This window comes from Mus caroli, unplaced genomic scaffold (assembly GCF_978045245.1).
Source record: "Mus caroli unplaced genomic scaffold, Mus_caroli_1 scaffold_1, whole genome shotgun sequence".
NCBI lineage: Eukaryota > Metazoa > Chordata > Mammalia > Rodentia > Muridae > Mus > Mus caroli.
In genome coordinates, this window is record NW_028227256.1 from 13008491 (window position 1) to 13034003 (window position 25513).

The 25513-nt window shown below is 41.9% G+C and overlaps 1 protein-coding gene across 1 annotated transcript; it reads right to left on the minus strand.

Annotated features, from left to right (window-relative positions):
• Window positions 1-1602: 1602 nt before the first annotated feature.
• On the minus strand, window positions 1603-23874 carry CUNH8orf89 (chromosome unknown C8orf89 homolog). The gene is made up of 5 exons (XM_021174404.2): window positions 23550-23874; window positions 12188-12351; window positions 9926-10058; window positions 4363-4418; window positions 1603-1871 (listed from the first exon to the last, which is right to left on the minus strand). The coding sequence occupies exons 2-5, from the start codon at window positions 12312-12314 to the stop codon at window positions 1723-1725; spliced, it is 465 nt and encodes a 154-aa protein (XP_021030063.1). The 5' UTR covers window positions 12315-12351; window positions 23550-23874; the 3' UTR covers window positions 1603-1722.
• Window positions 23875-25513: the final 1639 nt, after the last annotated feature.

Genomic DNA, 25513 nt, shown 5'->3' on the forward strand with positions numbered 1-25513 from the left:
GCTCTATAGACAAAGTGCCTCAGGTGTGCCATCTCTGAGTATACTGTCTGTCTCTGCATATGCTTGCCCAGCTTTCTAGAAAAGTCTCTCTTCCACACTTCTCATCTTAAGGTTCATTTCAAACACTACGTTTTCCAGGGGGTTCTCGTGACTAAGGGTTACTGCCTGATTCCTAACCTCCTAGGAGACTCTGTGACCCACACTCTCCAGAGTCGGCTGTTAGTAACCTAGACTGTTTCGTGTAAAACTTTTCAAGACATAAACAATAGCAACCAAGTAGAAGTCAGTTACTGCATAGCTCAAAGAAAATTAGAAGCTCAGATGGATCCTGGCTTCATGGAAAAGCACATTCCTCAGACTTCCTACAGAAGGCTTTCTCTCTTGAGCCAGGCCTTCTCCATGAAGAGGGGATAAATCTTTTTTCACCTCCTCTCCCCTCACAGATCCCATCTATCAATACGGTGGAGAGATGCTATTCTGCCTGGTAGTAAAGGTCCTGAGGTGACGGGTGACCAAGGTAGGGGGCGCTACCCATGTGTAAACCCTTGCCTCACTGTAAAGCTCAGTACTGAAAGACCCATCTAGACTTCCTCAGCAAACTGCGCTAATGAGTCCTCTTCATCTGGTTGAATATTTATCTCACAATAGCTTCCAAACATGATAGCCCTGATCTTTCTTGCTTTAAATAAAAACAGATTTTTTGTGTGTGTGCCACAGCTGTGGAGGTGCCCCGTGGAGAGAATCAGATCCCCTGGTCCTGGAGATATAGGTGGTTGCAAACAGCCTGCTGTGAATGCCAAACTTGTGTCCTCTTAAAGGGCAGCAAACATCCTTACCGGCTGAGCTATCTCTGAGGTCCTATTGATCTCCTTCCAATGCCAATGACACTTACTTTACTTGAATCTGTTTTGTTTGGTTGTTTTGAGACAGGGCCTCACTATGTAGTTCAGAACCAAAAATCTCTTGCCACAGCATCTGGAATGTTGGGATTTCAGATGTATGGCACCATTTCTGGATTCTTCTGGAACCTTCTGAAACAACTAGTAGAGCCCGTTGTAAAGACAAGCCCTCAAGGGCGTTTATCAGATCAGATCAGTAGGCACATAAGCACAACTGACAGGATGATATTATGCATGTATTCTCCTAATTCAAATATTTCTTGGTGGGGGGACATAGCTCAGTGGGTAGAGAACTTACCTAGCACACACAGAAATTTGGGTTCAAAACTCAGTACCCTTTTTATTTTAAAAATAAAATCATGAGGACTGGAGAGATGGCTCAGCGGTTGAGAGCACTGACTGCTCTTCCAGAGGTCCTGAGTTCAATTCCCAGCAACCACATGGTGGCTCACAACCATCTGTAATGGGATCTGATGCCCTCTTCTGGTCTGTCTGAAGAGAGCAATGGTGGTGTACTCATATACATAAAATAAATAAATAAATCTTAAAAAAAATAAAAATAAAAATAAAAATAAAATCATCCTATTTTAATAATAAAATATTCATTTTCAATTTTAAAAAGTAAATTGAAATAAAATAAGTTAAATGCCATGTCAACAAAATACAAGCCATTCCATATATAACATAAAATATTTATTTGCTATTTACATTTCATTTGTATGTATATCACATCACATATCAAAAAAGTGAAAGGAAAAAAGAGAAACATGGCAAATGTGCACCACAAACCCAGGGAAGAAAGCATCACATGGTTTGGAACCCGTTAGCAGTCTCGGAGATCTCGCTTCTTTCCTCTCCTCAATTTCTTTTGTGTTTCCTGGCGAATAGTGTCATACTCCAGTATGGCCATTCTGGAAAGCCTCTGTAAGAAGTCAGAGGGTGCTCCTGTGAAAGGGTCACTGAAGACAGAGACTGTGGGGAAGAAACCAGCCATTAGCACTCAACTCAGAAGGCACTGGTGACATTTGTGAGGTATGACACATGGTACCACTGATGCCCACAAAACATTACCGAATCTTTATCTACATACCTCGAAATTACCAGAAAGGCCAATGCCTACTTCTAACATACCTAAAAATGGCAAACTTTTGAGTATGCCTCAAGAAACTTTACCACTAACTTTGGGTAAAATTACTTCAGGAAAATGTTAAGAGTTTAACGTAGGGCTCAGATATCTGATATGTGTTTTCTGTCACATGTGGTATACACTGCCTCCAAAATAATGTCCCCAAAATCTAACAAGTACAGTAAGGAGGAGGCAGTAAATGTAGATGCCAGAATTGCTAGAAAGTTCTCTACATCTTATAGGTGCCATTATGTTACCTGACTCAGCAGAGTTTTTAGTGTCTGCTCTCAAAAAAAAAAAAAACAAAATTCTAATCAAACATATCAAAGTGAGTAGTTGGAAATGTCTGATTTTAAAGATTCAAAGGACAGACTCTCCCTCCAAATATGATAAAAATACTCAATGGTGCTTGGAAAGGAAACTGACTTAATAAGCAGTTTGGAGCTCTAAACATTCACAATATAGGTAGTGTACTGGCTGATTTTGTGTGTCAACTTGACACAGGCTGGAGTTATCAGAGAGAAAGGAGCTTCAGTTGGGGAAGTGCTTCCATGAGATCCAACTGTAAGGCATTTTCTCAATTAGTGATCAAGGGGGAGGTCCCCTTGTGGGTGGTGCCATCTCTGGGCTGGTAATCTTGGGTTCTATAAGAAAGCAAGCTGAGCAAGCCAGTAAAAAACATCCTGCCATGACTTCTGCATCAGCTCCTACTTCCTGCCCTGCTTGAGTTCCAGTCCTGACTTCCTTTGGTGATGAACAGCAGTGTGGAAGTGTAAGCTGAATAAACCCCTTCCTCCCTATGATGGTTTGTATATTCTTGGACCAGGGAGTGGCACCATTTTGAGGTTGTGGCCCTGTTGGAATAGGTGTGACCTGGTTGGAGTAGGTATGTCACTGTGGGTGTGGGCTTAAGACTCTCACCCCAGTTGCCTGGAAGTCAGTCTTCCACTAGCAGCCTTTGGATGAAGATGTAGAACTCTCAGCCCCTCCTGCACCATGCCTGCCTGGGTGCTGCCATGCTCCCACCTTGATGATAATGGACTGAACCTCTGAACCTGTAAGCCAGCCCCAAGTAAATGTTGTTTTTTATAAGACTTGTCTTGGTCATGGTGTCTGCTCACAGCAGTAAACCCTAACTAAGACACTCCCCAGTCTGCTTCTTGGTCATGATGTTTGTGCAGGAATAGAAACAGATAGGTAGGTACTATAATGAAATGTGTTCAGTACATAGACTTCATTTTTTAAAAAAATTAGAAGATAAGAATGAGAGGCTGCTGCCGGGCGTGGTGGCCCACACCTTTAATCCCAGCACTCGGGAGGCAGAGGCAGGTGGATTTCTGAGTTCGAGGCCAGCCTGGTCTACAAAGTGAGTTCCAGGACAGCCAGGCTACACAGAGAAACCCTGTCTCAAAAAACAAACAAACAAACAAACAAAAAAAGAATGAGAGGCTGGGACTGGAGAGATAGCTTTGTGGTTAAGAGCACTCTTTCACTGCTCCTCTGAATGTCCTGAGTTCAATTCCCAACACCCACAAGGTAGTTCACAATTGTCTGTCTTCTGGTGTGCAGATGTACATTCAACAAAGCACACATATACATAATATAGACAAATTTTAAAAATCTTAAAATGAAGAAGGTGGAAGAGGAGGAGGAGGAAGAAGAAGAAGAGGAAGAGGAGGAGGCTGGAGAGATGGCTAGAGTCCTGGCTGTTCTTTCAGAGGTCCCAGGTTGATTCCCAGCAACTGCATGGAAACTCACAATTTGTCTGTAACTCCAGTTCCAGAGGATCTAATGCCCTCTTCTGGCCTCTGAGTGTACTAAACACACAGGGTGCATAGTACTGCAACACAAACATGCATGTGAGCAAAGGCACCATACACATAAAATAATATTTTTTAAAAGGAGGATAGAAAGGAACATTTGGGAAAGGTTGTATAGGGTTCAGTGCTAAATTCACATTTCCGTCTGTACTGGCGAGGAGGAGCCTCTTTGAGTAGGCAGTAGTGTGTGTAGAGGTGAAGACTGCATGCAGAGATTTAAACTAAGGAGGCCAGTTTCAAGGCTTCTAAGGCACCCACATGAGCTATGCTGGAGGCCTGGCCTTGGTCCTGAGAGGACAGAAGAGTGTGTAGTGAACCTCAGAGTCATCAAATTTACCAACTAAGCAGAGCTCAGCCAAAACATTAACAAGCTAAGCATGGGGCTTGGACACATAATGGCAGCTCACAGAAGTCTGGGGTAGGGGATTACTGGGAGCTTGAAGCCATTCTTGCTACATAGTAAAACCTTCTTTGAGACATTTAAGTCAGGGGAGAAAGCAGTGCAACAGTACCATACCTTTTGACTTCTCCTGAAATGCTGCCACACTGCACGACTCCTTGGTCTTCTTTATCCTAAAGATTACAGGTGGTCACAAAATGGCATGTATCAGCCCTGAGCCTGTGACTTGAAGAATGCAACAAAAGGCAAAGAGCATAGTCTCAGCAATGCTCCCTCGGCTTTCTATGTTCTGTTTTGCTTTGTTTGGTCCTGTTCTGGGGACACGCCTCTATGCTCTTGCGTCTGGTAAGCACCAGATGTGTTCTACCAAAACTCACCTTGCTAAATGTCACATAAGGATAAAAATAAGGGTACAGGGGCTGGAGATATGGCTGAGTGGTTAAGAGGACTGACTGTTCTTCCAGGGGTCCTAAGTTCAAGTCCCAGCAACCACATGGTGGCTCACAACCATCTGTAATGGGATCTGATCTTCTCTTCTAGTGTGTCTGAAGATAGCTACAATGTACTCATAAAAATAAAATAAATAAATAAATAAATAAATAAATAAATAAATAAATAAATAAATAGATCTTTTTTAAAAGTAAGTATACAGAAGAGAACTAACTCTTCATAATCAACCCCATCAGAAGTGGAAATGAACCAACCCAATGCACATCACCAGTAGCTAAGCATTGACTAAGACATAGGCCTTTGAGATAAGTTTACGCAGTTATGACAGAGCAGACCTGAAAGAAGGCACACTGGCATGCCTGCATGTCATGTGAGATGCCTGGATCCCATATTTCTGCACTACCAGTCACAATGATCTGATGATTTCCTATAATAAACTCTTGTCCCAAAGAGTCATCAGCATTACCAATTATTAGGGGAAATGGGTAAGGTGATCCACCGTAAGGATTCCACATTTCATATAACTACAGTAAACTTAAACCTTTACATCTACAATGCTATTATCAGTTACATCCCTTGTGTGTTGTGAGATTCACTGGAAACTTCTCATCCTCATTAAGAAAATTTGAGAAAAGATTAGATATTTACCAGAGTTTTAGAGTCAAATATTCAGGATTAAAAGAGGTAAAGAGTTGTGCACAGACAAATAAACAAGAGTACGTCCCTGCTTTGCCAAGATTGTTTTTTCACAGAACAGTGTGCAATATGCATAGGGTAATAAAACCCTTGAAAGCAACTTGGTATGTTCTCATTGGAATGGCTGCAATGAAAGCACTTCAGCCAAAGACAAGGGAAAGCACCACATTTGCCTACCTGCTCAAGACATTACCTCACCTAGCCCCTGTCATTCCCCTTCATACAGGAAGGTGCTAGCCGGAGTGTGAGCAGATGTGTTCAGATTATCCCTCACCAAGAAGCAAATTCACGACTGTCAGTGTACAATGTCAAGAAGTGATTTCCCAAACAGCCAGATAACGAATGAAAAACAAGCACAGTTGAAGTAAGGAAGAGACAGAAAGGCCAAGGCTCAGAAGTAGGAGGGTTAAGTCATGGGTTGTTTCCCAGACTTCTGGTTCATTTAGACTGAGCACCTGTTGGGGGAAGGGTAACAAGTCTGGATGAGACTGGTAGAAACTCTGTTGCCCTAGGGTACCCTACATATTCTCATGTGCACCCCAACAAACGGCTGTGGCTGCACACGACAGCAGAGCATCATGGACACTGGTGTCTTAGAAATAATGTAAGTGCTCCTCAGCAGGCCTGGAGTCAGTCATGCTTCAAAGGGTTCTTCCTCTCTCTGCACTCTTACCATCCTGCCTCTCTGACACATTTGCCCCACCAGCAACTCACCATTTCTCTTTTACTATCTTGATTTCTGCCTTTTCTTTTTGAGATTAATTCCCATAACCATATAACTATATAACTGAGGATGGCCTTGAACCTCTGACCCCTGCCTCTACCTCCAGAAGGCTTGGATGACAGGATGCTCTACCACATCCAGTTTGTGCACTACTGGATGTCTGAGGACTTCATGTGTGTTGGGCAAACATTCTATCAACAGTGCTGGATCCCCAGCCTACTCTTTATACTTTGATGCTGGGAAATCTGTCTTTAGAAAATATTTTAAGTGCTGACAAAGTCTATAGGTAGAATGTCTTCCTTGTGATGTCACCGGAACTTAAAAGTCTGAAATAGGACATAGTTGGGCAGGCCTCAGAACAGTGTGTGCACAATAATGTAGTTAGCAAGACGATGTAAAATAAAGATCACATGACATGGTCAGTGGCCACTTCAGGGGCTTGGGTGTCACTGGGTTTGGATTTTTTGTTGCTGTGGTGATGGTGGATTTGGTTTATTTTGTTTTGCTGAGACAGAGTCTCACTAAGCAACCCTTGCTGGCCTGGAACTCACTTTGTAGACCAGGCTGAACTTGAACTCACAGACATCTGCTTACCTCTGTCTCCCAAATGCTGGGATTAAAGGTGTGGTCCACAATGCCTGGCCAATATTAAGTCTTAAACAGCAGAATGAGAGGCTGCAGAGATGGCTCAACAGTTAGAAACTAATAGTGTTTTCTCCCCATTTACATTGGGTACTGCCAACACTTCTGGCTTCCTTGGGCACCTGAACTCACATGCACATGAATAAGACTGGCTGACTTTTAATTAATATGTTCTAGTTATGTACTTGCTTTTTCACCATTAATATCAAGAGTACTTAACAGCAATCCTATTAGAAATAAATCTGAGGGCTGAAGAGTGGGCCATCAGTCAATAGCATTTTCTGGTATTGCAAGGGGGCCTGGGTTTGGTTCCCAGCACACACATGGCTACTCACAACTGTCTGTAACTCCAATTCCAGGAAATGTGACTCCACCTACTGGCTTCTGCAGGCACTAATCATGCATGTGGTGTACGTACATATGTCACAGAAAACATTCATGCACATAAAATAAATTTTTCAGGCCGGGCATGGTGGTACACGCCTTTAACCCCAGCACTTGGGAGGCAGAGGCAGGCGGATTTCTGATTTCAAGGCCAGCCTGGTCTACAGAGTGAGTTCCAGGACAGCCAGGGCTACAAAGAGAAACCCTGTCTCGAAAAACCAAAAAAAAAAAAAAAAATTGTAATCCACATGCCTATAAAACTTGACAGAAGACCAGGAGTTCACTTACTGCTCTGCTATATTGTGGTTAGAGGCTTGCCTGGGCTACATGAGACTGTCTCAAACAAAATAATAAAGCTAGGGCTGGGAATGTGGCTCAGTGGTAATTACTAGCACAGCATTCACAGAACCTTGACCTCAATCTCTAACAGCACAAAAGCAAACAGTGGTGAATATCTTTAATCCCAGTGCTCAGGAGACAGAGGTAGTTCAAGGCCACTTCATCTACAGCATGAGTTCCAAACCAGTCTAGGCTACAGAGATGTCCATCTGAAAAAAATAAATCTAACATACCAGTCTTGTATGCACCCTGTGGGTAAATGACTTTAAAGTTCATTGTAGTATGAAGATCATACAACAATGTAAATCTGGAAAGCCTACTGGTTCATGCCTATAATCTAGCACAAAAACAAAAACAAAACCAACTCACCCAGATATATATATATATATATACATATATATTTTTTAAGGATATATATATATATACATCTCCTTAAAAAAATGTTATAACTCACATAATGTTTCTTTTTTATATAAGATGGCCAAACCCTAACTGAAGGACTTCCTCATCAGGTTAGCCTGTATTATGTGTCTGTTGAACATTCTCTTAAGTGCTAATTAAGAGAGAAGGGCAGAGCTAGCTGTGAATGGTACCAGTCCTAGACAGGTAGCCCTGGCCTGTATCAGAGAGGTACAGGAGGAGATATCTAAGAGGTTAAGAGTACTGCCTGCTCTTCCAGAGAACCTGGGTACAATTCTTAGCACCCACTCGTGACTCACAATCATCTGTAACTCCAGTGCAAGGCTTCCAATTCCCTCGTCTGGACTCTGAGGACAGAAGACCTGCATGTAGTACACATATATACATAAAGGCAAAACACACTAACACATAAAATAAAATGTTTTAAATGAAAAGTAGGAGAATGTAAGGTAGAGAGCTAGCCAGTAAGCAGGGCTCCTGCATGACTTCTGCTTCACATTCCTGCCTTGAGTTTCTGCCCTGAGTTCCATCAATGAAGAATCATGGCCTGAAAGTGTAAAATGAAAAACTTTACCCCCCGCCCCCACCCCAAGTTCATGATGTTTATCATGCCAATAACTAGGACACTCATGTTCAATGGTGAATTAATGAAGCAGAAGCCTGGAAGAATGTGAGGCTGTTTTACTAACCCATACATCCCTGTTTTGTTTTATGTTTGTTTTGTTGGTTGGTTGGTTTTTGGTTTTTGAAGACAGGGTTTCTCAGTGTAACCAGCACTGGTTTCCTGGACTCACTCTGTAGAATAGGCTGGCCTTGAACTCACAGAGATCTGCCTGCCTCTGCCTCCTGAGTTCTGGGATTAAAGGTATTTGACACCATGCCCAGTTTACTTCTGCTTTTTAATATATATATTTTTAATTGTGTGTGTGGTGTGAGTGTGTGTGTGTGTGTGTGTGTGTGTGTGTGTGAAGAGACCAGAAGTATCTGATCCCCTGGAGCTGGAGTCACAGGCAGCCATGTAAACTGCCTAAGGTGGGGCTAGGAATCAAACTCAGGTTGCTGGAACCTCTGAGCCACCTCTCTAGACTGTAGGATGGTTTTTGTTTCATTGGTTGGTTCCTTTGCTTTTTGTTTTGTTTTGTTTTGTTTTGTTTTGTTTTGTTTTGTTTTGCTTCCTGACACAAGAGCTTGCTAAGTAGCTCAAGCTAGTCTTTAAACTCATGCTGTGATCCAGGATGGCCTTAAACTCACAGCAAACCTACCTTAGCCTCCAAGAGCGCTAGAGTTTGGCACTAGCAATTTCTTTGTAGAAAGGTGTTTTCTTTTATTTGGAAAGAAGTATTCATTGATTCATTGATGTCAGAGATACACTAGAAAAGTAGGGTTCTCGTTTTTAGGGGAACAGGGCCTCTTTATGTAACCTAGGCTAGCCCTGAACTAGAAATCCTCCTGCCTCAGGTTTCTAACTACTGAAATTACAGATATGCACATATAGCTAGGATTTTTTTTTCCAGATGGAACTCAGGGCCTAGAGGCCTTTACAAGCATTGTGCCCCTTAGCTTCAGGCCCAGCTCTTGAGCCATGAAAGGCTTTTATTGGCAATTTACAAGGGTAGGTGACTGGCTAAACCTCTTCTTCCTGATAGAGCAAGGTTTCATTAGTCCCTCAGTCTCATCTACGGTGTTCCAAAACCTGCATATTGTGGCTCAGTGAAGACTGTTGTGAATAACCCCTCTGATGCTCCTATGCATTTGAACTAGGCTCAGACAACCAATATACTTAAAAGGAAGGGGGGGGGGCGGAATCCTTGAATCCTTTCTGACAATAGCACTGAAAAGACAGAAGAGTGCCTAATTCATCAACTTTAATGAAACGGCTAAATAACAAAAATAAAATAATAAAAATTCAATCCTATATGAAAAAACTCAATAAGCAAGAATCAGAATTATTAGCCCTGAAAGCCTTCAGCATCTTTACTTACAAACAAATATTTAACAAAAGGGAGCCAAAACCAGGTCACCTACCTGATGGGAGGGATCTCAGCGTCCGTGTACAGCAGGCGCTTGTGAGCCTCTAGTGAAGATGAACTTGAGCTCTTTGACAATTCTGGTAAATACGGCATTTTGAGACATTCCTTGGGCTCTTCTAGACCAAATGCTATTGTGTGTTGTGATTTAAAAAAATCATATAATCATCTTGGTTAAATGCATAATTCTTCTACCACACACAAAGTACCACGAAGCAAATCAACTAGCAATGAAAGAAATTAAAGTACTTGTCACTCTCAAGAGAATGAATTTCAAACTTGGCCATATTGACCACGGGGAAGAGTAGACTTGGGAGGGTGGAGTATTATTATTAGTGAGACAAGGAGAGTGGGCTATGATGCATCAGGCCTGTAATGCCAGTGTTTAGGAAGCTAAGGTAGGAGAACCATAAATTAACTACCAGTCCAGGATAGAAGCAAGTTCAAGGACAACCTGGGCAATTTCGTGACATTGGGTCTGAAAATAAAAGACTCAAAGGGATTGGAAAGTAACTCTGTAACAGAGGGATCTCCCAGAATCTGCAAGACCCTAGATTCCATCCCTCGAAGCCCAGCTGCTTGCCCTGCCAAACCGAGAGCAAGAGCAGCAAGGACAAAGGAAGAAGCCCAGCCTGTGGTTCTGCTAAGTTCCCTATTTTATCCAGACTTCCCAGAACATTAGCACCATGTTTAGATAAAAGTCACTTTCAAGACTTCTGCACTGCTCGTAGTGAATCCATCCTACATTCGTGTAAATAGTCACAAAGCAGAAATGACACAATCCTCTAAAATCCTACCCTTGGCATTGATTTGAATTTTCTCTCCACAAAATTCAAAGCAACTCTGTAAATACCAACATTAAGTATCTAGATTGTTCCTGTTGACTTCACATTTGGTCTACCCTTTTTGGGGGGGAGGGGGGTGCATGGTGCAAGTGTTTGGTTTGGTTTGGTCCTTTTGGGTTTTAATTGAGACAAAGCTTCTATGTAGCTCAAGCTGGACTTGAACTTGCAACAATTTTCCTGCCTCCCAAAAGCTGAATCACTGTACTCCACTATGCTCGACTTCAAGTTTAGTTATCTTTTAGTGCCTGTGTGGCATGTGTGTGTGTGTGTGTGTGTGTATGCATGTGACTGTGCATGTGTGTCTCTATGTGTGTGTGTATGCATGTGACTGTGCATGTGTGTCTCTATGTGTGTGTATGGTGTATACATGTGTGTGTCTGTGTATCTGTGTATGTATCTATATGTATGTGTGCATGTGTCTGTGTGTGTGCATATGTGTGTCTCTTTGTGACCATGTATGTACACGTGTATATGTGTGTCTGTGCCAGTGTGTGTACATGCGGAATCACACTATTTACTTTGGGTCCCTTTATCAATTTCATTAAAGCAGAACCCAGAGTTGTCAAGTTAAGCTAGCTTGGCTAACCATCTGGTTACCTTTCTCTTTCCTCCTATGATGGATTAAGGAGGGCCGCCATGCCTACTGACCTTTTCATATTTTCTGGACTTGAACTTGCCTGTGTTTTACTGGCTGAGACCTTTCATCATCCCCTAGTTAAGAAGTCAAAGCAGAGGCTGGAGAGATAACCGAGAGTGCTGCAAGCCAGGCGTGGTGGCCCACGCCTTTAATCCCAGCACTTGGGAGGCAGAGGCAGGTGGATTTCTGAGTTCAAGGCCAGCCTGGTCTACAAAATGAGTTCCAGGACAGCTAGGGCTATACAGAGAAACCCTGTCTCGAAAAACCAAAACCAAAACAAAACAAGTAATAAAAACAAGGGCATTAAAGTAGAAAGAGGCTAAAAGCTTGAAAGGTCATAGTGACACAAGCCTGTAATATAGCACTTGGAAGGTGGAGGCAGGAAGATCAGAAAGTAAGGGCCAGTGTAGACTACAGGATGAATTCAAGGTATGTAAAACCTGTTGGGAAAAAAATAATGAGCCCAGGCTATATGGCAAGTTCCAGGCCAGTCAGGACCACATAGTGAGACTGTCTCAAAAACAATTTTAAAATATAAGTAATAAACAAATCAATTCAAAATTATAAGACAATAAATAAAATGTGTTTTCATTGCTCACAGAATATTAATCTTAACTCACTCCCATCTCTCCTTTCTGTAAAGTTCATATACTACTAGCCCAGTGTAAATGTCATATGAGTTACATAATGCCTCGACTGCTTAAGGGAAAAATACATCTGTCAAGCCCATGCAAGCACTTATGTTCCTCCAAGAGATTAAGAACTGAGGTGGAGTTACCTTTCCTCATCTTCTGTGTTTCCAAAACTGCCTTCCTCCAACTGCTCTCAAACAGAAAGCAGTTGTCCAGGTTGCTTCTGGTGGCATTAGAAGTCTCAAATTTGATCTCAGGAGATAGCATTGACATTTTCTCTTCTTTCAATAGCCCGGATGAGAAGGAGACACTGCTCCAGTAAGGGAAAGGGAAAAACACAAGCACTTCTTGTAAATATCTTCTCATATCCCCGGGGAAGGCTAGACATTAACACACATTTACTACAATATGGACATATGGATTCGTGGGGTTTTATTTTGTTCACTGAAAGTCTCACTATATAGCCCTTGACTAACCTTGACTTACTATGTAGACCAGGCTGGCCTTGAACTCACAGAGATATGCCTACCTCTGCCTTAAAGTGCTAGGACTAAAGGCATGTGGCACCATGTCCACCATATTATTAAGATTTTTTAAAGCTAGAGAGTTTTAAGAATAAAATTTATTGTGTTTTAAGCATTTTAACAAACCTTTCATTTGGTTAGTGTTTTGAGACAGTGTCTCAAGTAACCTAGGCTAAAGGAACTCTGCAAATCTGGCCTTGGACTTCTGACCTACAGGCCTCCACCAACCCAGAGCTGGGATAACAGAAAGACACAGCCCACCACCACCACTTTGATATCCCTGAACACAACCCCTTAAGTGCTTTTGATGCCACAGGATTTGTGGCTAAAGATTACAACACCAAACAAAACTACTCTATAGACAACAAAGACCATGAAAATGATCTCAGAACCAAACACGAAGTGCACATTTCCAGATTCTTCAAAAAAGACTTTGTTAGCCAGGCATGGTAGTACACACCTTCAGTCCCAGCACAGGAGACAGACAGGCTGAGTTCTGTGAGTTCAAGGCTAGCCTGGGCCACACAGTGAGTTCCTGGACAGCCGGAAGGACAAAGTGAGATTCTGGCTCAAAAAAAAAAAAAAAAAGACTCTTAGAATCACAATCCAGACTCCATTCTAAGAACTTCTTTTATCTATAGCAGTAGAGATGACTGGATAACTTTCAGCTTCAAGCCAGCCTTTCAACAGCCCCAGGACAGGAGTGAGTGGCAGAGACAATATTGCTTGCAGGTAAGAGTGGGAAAATGAGGGCACACAAATGGACTTTCTGAACACCTCAGACTACAATGTCTTCCTCAAGCATTTTGTCCTGCTGCGTCAGAAAACAATGTTCTTAGAACTGGGTTTTCCTAGAGCATCTTTACAATAAATACATGAAGACTCTAACCTCTAGATTTATATCTATTCTTAAAATTTCTGATGATAAAAGTTTGCTTTAAAGTCCACCTTTGAGAGCCAGGCACTGTGGTGAATATCTTTAACCCCAGCACTCAGAAGACAGCCAAAAGCTGGTAAGCTCGAAGCCATACTCAGCTACATAATACATTCTCAGAGAGTAAGGGCTACAGAGAGAGACTCTGTCCATATGATGTCTGCTGTAATCCAGCACTAACATGGAGGTAGAAGAATGAGAACTTTAAGATCACTCATGTCTATGAAGCAGGTTTGAGGCCAGCCTGGGCTCTATAAGACTGTGAGACTGTCTAGAAAAGCCTCTTCTCCTTCTCCTCCTCCTCCTCCTCCTCCTCCTCCTCCTCCTCCTCCTCCTTCTCTTTCTTCTTTCTTCTTTCTTCTTTCTTCTTTCTTCTTTCTTCTTTCTTCTTCTTTCTTCTTCTTCTTCTTCTTCTTCTTCTTCTTCTTCTTCTTCTTCTTCTTCTTCTTCATAAAGAAGAAAAGGAAATTTAAAAATAATACTCTGCATTTGCAAGTGAATACAACTTCAGGAATGCATTGATATAATAAACAAAAAAAACTACCCAGGCTTGGTGGTACACATCTTTAATCTCAGCACTTCTGAAGTAGAAACGGGCCCGTCTCTGTAAGCTCAAGGCCAGCCTGGTCTACAGAGTGAGTTCCAGGACAGCCAGGGCTAAACAGAGAAACCCTGTCTTTAAAAATCCAAGGAAACCTAGAGGACAACAAAAATGCATGTTCCACACACATGTGGAGGTCAGAGAGCACTTGGTGGAAAGTGCTTCTCTCCTTCCTCTTTGTGGAGCTCTGATTTCAGATTTAGGTCATCGGGCACTTTTATCTACTAAGCCATCTCACAGCCCCAAACCACCCAATCCCAACATTCTTTACCCATCTCTTGTTTCTTTATTCACTGTTACCCCAATGAGGTCAATCCCAAAGTCCAGCCAATCCTGGCAGGTGGACCCTTTGATAGTTGTATTTAAGTTTATGGAAGAATTCCTGGTATATGTCTTCTAAATTTCTGATGTCTCCAGTGTTATAATATCTCATTTTTTTTATCCTATCAATTTATATCTTCCTTTGGCTGGTTAGGCTAAGGGTTTCTCAGTCTTATTAGCCTGTGCACAGAACCAGCTCCTTGTCTTCCTGCTTCTTCATATTGTTCTTCTGGCCTCTATTGGACTGACTTCAATTCTGAGCTGTACCCTTCCTTTGTAACTCTACTGGGTTTTGTTTGTTCTTGATTTTCTAAGACCCTGAGTTGTATCATCAGGCTATCTGAGAACTCTCTGGGTTTTTAACATAGGCACTCATAGCTATCTACACATTTTTCAGAGCTGCTTTTGCTGTTTCACATATGTGATAGATTGAATCTACATTTTAAGTTTGATTCCAGTAGCTTTTAAACCTATCCCCTTGTATCTTCAATGCCCTACTCACAATACCAAAAAGGCATTGTTCATTGTCTACATGCCCATGTATTTTCTGTGCGTGTATATACTGCTGTTGATTTCTAATTTATTTCTTAATGATAATGTGCCAAGAATTATTGCAAGCATTTTAAATTTCTCAAGACTTGCTTTATGGCCTAAAAAATGACAATTTCAGAGATCTATTCATGAGAAATTTTCTATAAAATATGTGGAAAAATATGTATGCTGCGGTTGCTAGATGATGCTTGAGAGTCTGTTAATTCCACTAATCTATCATATAGTTCATCTCTCAAGTGCCTTCAATATTTTTTTGGAGGGTGGGGTATTCATGGGCCACCAACCTATTGGTAAAAATAGGGTGTTGAAGTCACTATAATTATACTGGGGCCTATATGTCCCTTATGTCCAGTAATTTTTGTTTGATTGTTTTGTTCTAGTTTTTGTTTTGTAACATTTTATAAAATTGTGTACACCAACATTTGGTGCATATATATTTACATCTTATATCCGCCTGATGATTTCCCTGTGCTAATGTAATGTGGAGGGATTTGCTTTGTCTCGTCTAATTTTTGCCTTGAATTCTGCTTTATTAAATATGAGCACAGTTAATTCTTCCAGATTCCACGTTTGGAGTATCATTTTCTATTCTTTCAGTTTCTGTTTGTCTTTGCTGGTGAAATGTGTTTCTTACAGGCAACAAATAGTTGGATATTGTTTTTCAATCTAATTAGCCAGTCTATATCTTTTTAATTATAGACATAAAGTCATTACAGAATTTCACTGCATAGGTCCAGCTGTCCTGGAACTTACTTTGTAGACCAGGCTGGCCTCAACCTCACAGAGATCCACCTGCTTCTGCCTTGAGTGCTGAGATGAAAGACAAGCACTGCCACTGCAAAGCTGCTCCTATCATTTTTTTTTAAATCTTTTTTTTTTTGATTGCTTATCTGTTTTCCTAGTGAGATTTATCCTTCTCTGTGCATTTGTGGTTGTGTTGTTTTCTTCCTCTGAACTAGAATTACAGGAAGTTGTGAGCCACTCAATAGAGGTGCTGGGAAGTGAACTTGGATCCACTGGAAGAGCAGTAAACACTCTTAATTGCTGAGCCATCTCTCTACTCTCTGCTTTTTATTTTGAGACAGGGTTAAGTTGCTCAGGCTAGTCTTGAACTCACTCTGTAGGCAGATATAGGCTCAGAACCTATAATTTTCCTGCTCCAGTTTCTCAGGTACTTCAGATGAAAGGTTTGCACTTTTTTTTTTCATTTTTTCTTTTCTTTTCTTTTCTTTTCTTTTCTTTTCTTCTTTTTTCTTTTTTTTTGGGGGGGGTTGTTTTTGTTTTTTTGGTTTGGTTTTTTTGTTGTTGTTTGTTTGTTTGTTTGTTTGTTTTCAGACAGGGTTTCTCTGTGTAGCCCTGGCTGTCCTGGAACTCACTTTGTAGACCAGGATGGCCTCAAACTCAGAAATCCGCCTGCCTCTGCTTCCCAAGTGCTGGGATTAAAGGTGTGCACCACCACCATCCGGCAGATCTGCACTTTCTTATTTCTATGTGAATAGTTTAACCCTTGAACCTTCTCTTCAAGCCTCAAAAATCTTCATTCTTGATTTCCTTTATTGGCAAAGCTTTCCAGAGTTTTAATTTCAACATACCCAGTTTTTCATATCCAACAATTTTTTTTTCTTGTCAAACAATCTCTTTATTAAACTTGTTGCTCATATCATATTATCTTCCTTAATTAGTTCAGCCTCCACCAAATTCATTGATGTTTTAAGTTGTTACATCTATCTATTCCTTTGTGTGTGTGTGTGAGTGGGTACACACTGAACAGGCCTGGAAGTCAGAGGATAACTCCAGGGATCAATTCTCTCCTCCCTCGGCATCAGAAATCAAGTTCTTGGCACCAGACATGGTAGCAAGTGCCTTTACCTGCTGAGGCACCTTTCCTGCCCACCTTAGTCTTAAAAAGTCATTATTATTATGTTTATAATCCAGCATTTCATCCATTTCAATAACCTTGGAGTCAGTTTCTTTTTACAAACCTTCTTAGGGAAGAACCTCTCCTTACTGATACAACATATGAGAATGTTGAAATGGTAAATATATTCCCTAATGGATTTAATAGTAAATTTTCCTGTTTCTTTCTGGGTTAGGGATAAGTATATCTTCAAATGTGCATACTATGTAGGAAGAGAAGGGCCCTGCTTTCTCTGTAGATCTCACAAGAGTGGATCCAGAACATTGTAACAATGACATGCATAGAGCTCTCCTTCTGCAATTGCTCCTCTGAGTAAGCCTGGGTGAAGGACATAGGCACAGCCTGTGCTGCGTTCCCTCATAGTGAGTCCAGACCCATTGACTCTCATCTGCTCTGTCCAACACTGAGAAGCAGATCCCCTGCACAAACATGATGGCTGAAAACCCTCCAGTTTATGCTAGACATTCATGAAGGAGAAATTTCTGGTTTCTTTGGAAACTGTTGTATAACGTGACTTTTCCTGGAAGCTGTCTTGTGAGAGATCACATGATGTTTTTCTGGAAGTTATCTTGTGAGAGAGAGAGATCACATGATTTTTTTTTTTTTTTTTGGACGCTGTTTTGCTGAAACAGACACCCAAGAGGGTTTTTGCGGAAGCAAATACTTGAGAGGGCCCCCTTGATGTTTGGAAAGGGTATAAGTAGAATCCCACAGATGTTAAAGGATGCTTTTGCACTGCTATGCCTTCCATTGTTTTCCTGGTCTTCACTTTGTAGAGAGAAATGTGCCAAAGGATTTCTCATGATATTCTGGCTGATTCTTGCAGCTTCTGCTGACTCGTGCAGATGCAGCGGAGCCTTGCAGCTTCTGCTGGATTGAGTCACTGCTACTGATTCATGTGTTTGCTATTGGACTGGACTGCTGCTATCCTGACAACAAAGAGTAGAATTGCCCTCCTCCCAAGGAACTACTTCTAGACAGGTCCACAACCCCCTTTTCCTATAAGCCTCCCTTTTCCGCTACCTCTGGTCGCTGGGCTAGAAGGGAGGTTGAAGCATTCTAGAACCCTAAGTAAATTCCGTTTTGTAATATCTAAGAATGCACATCCATCTTGGCACCCTTCTGGCCATTTAACCCTGACTCAGTAACCCCCTGCCACACAGAAATGTACAGCTGGTTGTGTTATGGCTTCTGCAAACTGTTAATGAAGACATTCAAGTTGCCTTGACTACCTAATCTTGGTAAAGCAAAACAGCTTAAAACTTGCTTCTGCAGACACTCAAGATCTTCTCCTGAGTTTTGCCTTTAAAACTCCTTCCCTCACCCCCATCTCAAGTTTGGCTTAGAGATTGTTGTCCTGATAGTAGTAATCCGTAACTCCTTTAATTATTATTGGATTAAATCTATGGTCTTTTCCTTGGGGTCAGAAACTCCATAGCACATGCACACACACACACACACACACACACACACACACACACACACACACACACACACACACACACACACAGATGGTAGGGCAGATTTTCACTCTGCCAGTCTGCACTTCTTTCTACCTCTTCTTGGGCTTTGAGCTCCTTGGAAGAAGCATGCTGGGACCTTCTCAGACGGCCCCCTCACAGTGCACCCTTGCACTTTGAGAAACACAGCGCTTGTCCAGCGCCAGCTCACAGAGCAGGTTCTCTCGGCCTTTCTGCTCTACACTGACTCTGGTGTCAGCTGCTCAGAACTGTCTCCTCGGGCTCAGGTACCACTCTCAGCAATACCTCAGGCCATCAGCATAGACACACACGTGGGCAAAATACCCATACACATAAAAATAAAATTAAAAATCAAAAACTTCCAGTTGAGGCCTATACTTCATGAAATACAGCCAAACTGCTTCTACAAATGGTCAGAATACCAGACATACAGAATCCATGAGCATAACACAGGGAGGCTCTAACACTTGAGATAAGGCTTCTCTATGTAGCCCCGCTTGCCTGGAACTCCCTTTGTAAATCAGGCTGACCTCAAACTCACAGATATCTGCTTACCTCTGCCAGGAATTAAAGGTGTGCACTACCACACTCAGCCTCCAAATAGATTCTTAAACAATGACATAAATAACTCAGAAAATCTATTTATTTTTAAAGTGTTTTATTACAGTTATACGTGTGCATGCACACACAGCATTGTATGTTTGTGACTATTAAAGACAGCTATCATGAGTTAGTTATCTCCTTCTACCAATGACATTCTGGGCATTAAACTTACTCCATCAGACTTCTTACCAGGTACTTTAACACAGTGAGCCATTTTGTGGGCACCCAAAATTCAATTTTTTTTTTTTTTTTTTTTTTTTTTGGTTTTTTGAGACAGGGTTTCTCTGTATAGTCCTGGCTGTCCTGAAACTCACTCTGTAGACAAGGCTGGCCTCAAACTCAGAAATCTGCCCATCTCCCAAGTGCTGGGATTAAAGGCATGTGCCACCACTGCCCGGCCAAAATTCAATTTCTTAAATATATTTAAAAATTATAAACACAAAGGAAAATAATTTTATATTTATCAGCTGGGGTCTGGAGAGAGATGATAGTATAGCATGCCAGAACCAGGAAATTGGAGTGGGTGGGTTGGGGAGCAGGGGGAGAGGGAAGGGATAGGGGATTTTCAGAGGGAAAACTAGGAAAGGGGATAACATTTGAAATGTAATTAAAGAAAATATCTAAAAAGAGAGAGAGAGAGAGAGAGAGAGAGAGAGAGAGAGAGAGAGAATTTTTGCTGCATTTTCACAAGACCTGCATTTGGTTCCCAACACCCAAGTGGGACAGCTCACTACTATAGCTCAAGAGGTTCCAATATCTTCTTCTGACTTCCATAATATGCATAGTATTCCATACATTTTGCCTGTATACGGCAGTCAACCATGCTTGCATGCTACAGCGTGGGTGCTGGGAATGAAACTCAGGTCCTCTGGAAGAACAGCCGGGGCTTTTAACCACTGAGCCATCTCTCCAGCCACAATTTTAAATATTCTTAATGAGCAATTCTACATCCAGAAATTTATTCTAAAGCAATAATCACAAATATATACTAATGTTTATCTTCAAGGATATCAAATCTTCTTTCTTTCTTTCTTTTTTTATGAGAAAAGATCACCCAGTATTAAACTGTAGAAGAAAGTAAGCCCAGGTTCAGCTTTGTTTAGAACAAGGGTCCGGTGAATATAACAAAGAGCGGATTATATATTCACTGATTATATATTCACTGAGGTATGTATGCATTTACAATGCCAGTGCTAAGGGCTGAAAGTCAAAATAAAATAGTGGTAATTAGGAAGCAAAAGTCTAAATCCTCTCAAAAGAGGATTTAAGTCAAAAAACAATGAGAGTTCATTCTGATAACTGTTACCCATAAAGCTATGTTGACATTCTGCGATGCACCAGGTCCTAACTGTACTGAGAAAAGAAGTAAATCTGATGGGAAAGTGTTTTCTCCTTCCTCTTCTACTGTCTTTTTTTTTTTTAAATGAAATTCTATTGGGCCCAAAGTATACAACCTGATAGTACAAGATAAGTATGTAGTAAAACTCTTTATTGTATGTTAACTGAATTTAGACAAGAGTGAAATGATTAGAGCAGAGCTTGGGTTCTTCTAAAACCTGGGAAAGTCAACTGTTGATAAATACACCTGCCTTGGAATTGTTACAATGTGAGCAAGAACAACTTTATGTGTATGTGTGTGTGTGTGTGTGTGTGTGTGTGTGTGTGTGTATGTGTATATATATATATATATATATATATATATACATATATATACATATATGTATATACTATATATGTGTGTGTATGTATATATATGTATATAATATATATGTGTGTGTGTGTATGTATGTGTGTGTGTGTGTGTAACATACTGGGATCTCTATGCCCCAATAGCTGGCACACTGTTAAAACAAGTGACTGACTTTTTCTTTTCTTTCTTTCTTTCTTTCTTTCTTTTTTCCTATACAAAGTCATCTTATTACATAGCCTAGGATGGTCACAAACTCATAAACCTCCTACTCAGCCTCTAAGGTACCAGGGTGACAGGCATGATTGCAAGGCCCTGCTCAGCAGTTATTAAAATATATCACTGAGAATGGGACAACAGGTTGTGACAAGGAAGTTGTGACAAGGAAGGGGGACTTAATGGTGACTGTGGCTGTGGACCTGACAAGGCAAGCAATACATAGTGTTCAAGGAGACTGAGTTAGTGCATAGGTTGACAGGCAATGAGGAACACTGCCTTACATAAAGCAAATGTAGCTTTATGTACATAAAGCTCCCTCGGGCAGACACAATCCAGAACCAAGCAGTAGAAGCTCAGAGTAGCTGCCCTAGAGATAAAAAAGTTAAGAACTATTTCCAGATAAAAAATTAAGGCTAAAAACTTTACTAAAGTTGGCAAGGGGGATTTGAGAAGGAGAAGAAAGCCAGAATATGCTTTAAGATCTTCTGGGTATGAAGATGAAGAAAGGGCGAGGGTCTAGAAAGACAGCCAACCTAGAGCATTTTGGAGGCAAGGGAACAAATCTAAGAGATAGTAGCTCAGGCTGGAGAAATGACTCAGCAGTTAAGAGCACTGGCTGCTCTTCCAGAGGTCCTGAGTTCAATTCCCAGCAACCACATGGTGGCTCACAACCATCTGTAATGGGGTCTGATGGCCCTCTTCTGGTACGAAGGTGTATATGCAGATAGACTACTCATTCATAAAATAACCCTTAAAATATAGAACTTTATGCTCAAACTCCTATGAAATGATTGCCAGCCAATGATTCAATGAGGCATCAAACTCTACAAAGATAAGCTCTAGAGTAAAGTGAACCTAGATTTTAGTCTTGACTTTGTCCTCTGATAGAAACATAATCTTAGGGTCATGCTTCTGACTCTAAGTGGACAAAGACTGAATTTTTTTGTTTGGTTGGTTTTTTTGTTTTGTTTTTCAAGACAGGGTTTCTCTGTGTAGCCTTGGCTGTCCTGGAGCTCACTTTGTAGACCAGGCTGGCCTCGAACTCAGAAATCTGCCTGCCTCTGCCTCCCGAGTGCTGGGATTAAAGGCATGCACCACCACTGCCCGGCAGACTGAATTTTTAAAGACACTTTTAAGTGTCCAGAGGTGACAAGCATGTAATAAGCATCCTGCAAACAGAAACCATAATTTATTTTTAAATAATAAACGTGTTTCTCTCACCACAGCCTGATGATGAAAAGGTAACTCAAACCCTGCATAATGGTGCTTTTATAACTGGGAAGTAATGGGGAGAGGGTCAGTTCAAGCTACATAGTGAGTTCAAGGCTACATGGACAGTCTCACACCCCTGCCCCCAAAAGAAAATGCAAACCAATACAAAAAAAATCAAAAGAAAAATTTCTGTCAAAACTTTTAATGTGCATATACCTGACCCAAAGGTTCCGTTTTTCCTGTATAAAGGGAGAAGGGGGCTGGGGGCCCACCTGTCATAGCATACATGTGGAAGTGAGAGGACAACCCTGTGGCGCTGGTTCTCTGTGAGCTCTGGAATTGAAGCCAAGACATCTGTGCTGCAAATGCCCAGCCTTCACGTGCTGAGCCATTCCCAGCCCTACTTAGCAGTTCTGTTTCAAGGGATTTATTCCACAGAACTGTTTCTTTGTGTAAGAATGTTCATTGTTGGGGAGCCACGACAGCAATCGGGATGTAAAGTGAATAAATAAATAAATAAATAAATAAATAAATAAATAAATAAAAGTTGTTGTGAAATATTTGTAAAATGGAAAACCTGAATCTTGTATCAATTAGAAATGTATAGGTTATACCACTCGTGGCTAAAATAACAGGGGAAAATTATGAAAGAAAGAAAACACCGGACATATTTTAAAGTAAAGGAAGTAGTTGGAAAATAAACCTGTGTCTCAGGGCGAGTCAGCGAAGCGCACCAATGCACAATTTCAAAAACAGACAGTGTGTTTTAACAACAAAAGTTTTACGAAATATTATTCTAACATTTAACTAATAGGGATTCCATATGCACACTCACAGACACAATCTGAGACCTGACGTTGTTTTGTTTCAAAGAACACAATAGCCTGTTTGACAAGTTGTTTGCATTTGTCCCTATGGTTTCCCTGGTGTTTATGACTCCAAAGGGGCTAGATGACCAGTATGGAGGACTAGTACATAAAACAGTCTACATGACCAGCACAATTATTTTCTTGTACCTTTAGATTATAATGAAAATAAAAAATATACCCAAATGATACAAAACAGAATTGGCAATATAGGGTGTTCTGATCCATCTAGTTGAGACTGGAGAAAGAAGGCCATGGGAAAGAAAGGCAACATCTCTGCTCCCAACCTTAGGTTTAAGCTCTAGGAGAGATGCAAAGTGAACTTGTAAAGCTCTGTCCAGGAAACTCAAGGGTCCTTTGCTTGGACAGAACCTAAGAAGTGTGAAAAGAATATTCAGCGTCTCAGCCTCGTTTCCTGACACCTGACCCCACAAACGGTGCCAACTTAGGTCCTCATGCCCAAGCCATCCTGTCGAAGCGCCTTGAGGGCAGGTTTGGAGTGTCCCACGTGGCTCTGAAGACATCAGTTTTCCCTTCTTGAAGAGAGCCCTTCCTGGCTCCAGCCTGGAGCCCCGGCTCCCCGCACTCACCGTCCCCGCAGCTGTACAGAGGAGATGGGCTTCTTCAGGTGCCGGACCCACGGCACCAAGGAGGATGGCTGGGCCAGCGGGGGCAGCGGGCAGTGTGGGAGCCAGCGACGGCCGTGGGTGGATGCGAGCTCTCGGCTGAGGCTAGCCGCGTCTCCGGGCTGTCCACCGCGGTGGGGCGGGGCAGCCGGCAGCCTTCTCGCACTGGCACCACTCTCAGGGCGAGCATGCTCGGCGGCCGGCAGCCCGGCGACGTTCGGAGCTCGGCCGCCGCTCAGCAAGGCCTGGCCCAGCCGGGGCCAGCGAGCGCTCGCAGCTGCGGCCCCGCTTGCCCGGTACACCGTTGGTTGCTAGGCGCCCGTAGCCTGGGGCCGCCCCACTGAGCTAGGCGGATACAACAGCCTCAGGATAGTGGGCCATGCCTCCAGATAGTGGGCCAAGGTGGATGCTGGGATGGCTGAGAGAGCAGGGAAGGAATCCCAGTCAGGGTATGAAGCCAGGGTGGATGCCGCCTTTGGGTCACTTCTGAGAGGGGAGCGATGAAAAAACAAGGCTGGCTGACAGCTGTCAAAATACTCTTCCAAGGGTAGAAGTGAGAATGGACAGTTGGACAAGGAGGGGATTTGTGCCGGGTCACTGGCACATCAGCTGATATCAGTCTCATTTTTCAGATTCATTGTAACTAGATCGGTTCAAGTATTTTGTGGAAAGTGTGTCTCCACCCTACCTTGGACCAGCACCTCACCTACTTAGTAAGATCTCAATCAACATCAGCATGCCTCACATTGCTTAACACAGAGAACATCAGTATTGAAGTTCCCTGGTTAAGAAAGCCAATTCAGATTAGATCCAAGCTGTGATACCAGGGTAGAGAAAGCTAGCCCCTCGTGAAAAACTGGAGGTAGCAGAGCAGTGAGATGGACTTTGTGGTGGAATATTTCCCCAGCATGCTGAAGCTGGGTTTGGTCCTTAGTCAGTCCAAGGTCATCACAGTAAATTCAAGGCCAGTCTAGGAAGCACGTGATCCTACCTCCAATAAAACCACGGATGTGTACTTTGTAGAACTAAAAGAATTCATGAAAAATAAGGATGAAGAGACACATATTTAGGATTGGGTTGCATACTAACCAGCCGAACTTAAGACAAGGGTGGAAATTAGGAGAAGATATGTCTGAAGTCCATCTCAAAACCAACGATAAATTCAGTTCTGGGGATGCATAGTGGAGAATCACATAGAAGAGATTATATGGGTTAAACAATATACCAGCATTCAAACATTTAAGATTGAAAGGATTTCTTTTCCATGCCCCCCTGGCTCCTGTACCCTACAGAGTCTGCCTTTCCCCATACTGTTCTTTGGCTGCACATCTAAAACTCTACCATAATTCTTTCTTCTTCTTTTTTTTTTTTTTCTTAAAGTTCTACTGCTGAGAAATTCAAGATCACGGTGAAGACAGGGTCAGTGTGTGGTGAGGACACAATGTTTTCTTTGAGATTCTTGAACACCGCATCCCTCCAGAAAGACAAATGTCACAAGGAGAAGGGTAAAAATGACACCTACTCTATTGCCTCCAGCCAATTTATAAGGCACTGATCCCACCGATAAGGATGAAGCTCTTAATCTAACCACAACCGATCTTGTCGGACCTTTAAATGTTAAATTGAGCACTAAGTTTCAGCATGAACACAAACATTTAAAGCACAGTAGAAACAAAGAGGGAGCCAATTCTAGAAAATGTACCTCTTATTACTTGCCAGTGGTATAATACAATTCAGGGAGGCCACTGTATTTTACTGTTTTACCATCTCTCCTTAAAGTGTCTGTTCATGTTGTTATTTTGGGTGTTTTAAGACAAGGTTTCACAGTGTAGCCTTAGCTGTCCTTAGAACTCACCATGTAGACCAGACTGGCCTGGAAATCAGAGATCTGCCTGCCTCCGCAGGTGCTGGGATTAAAGACATGCACA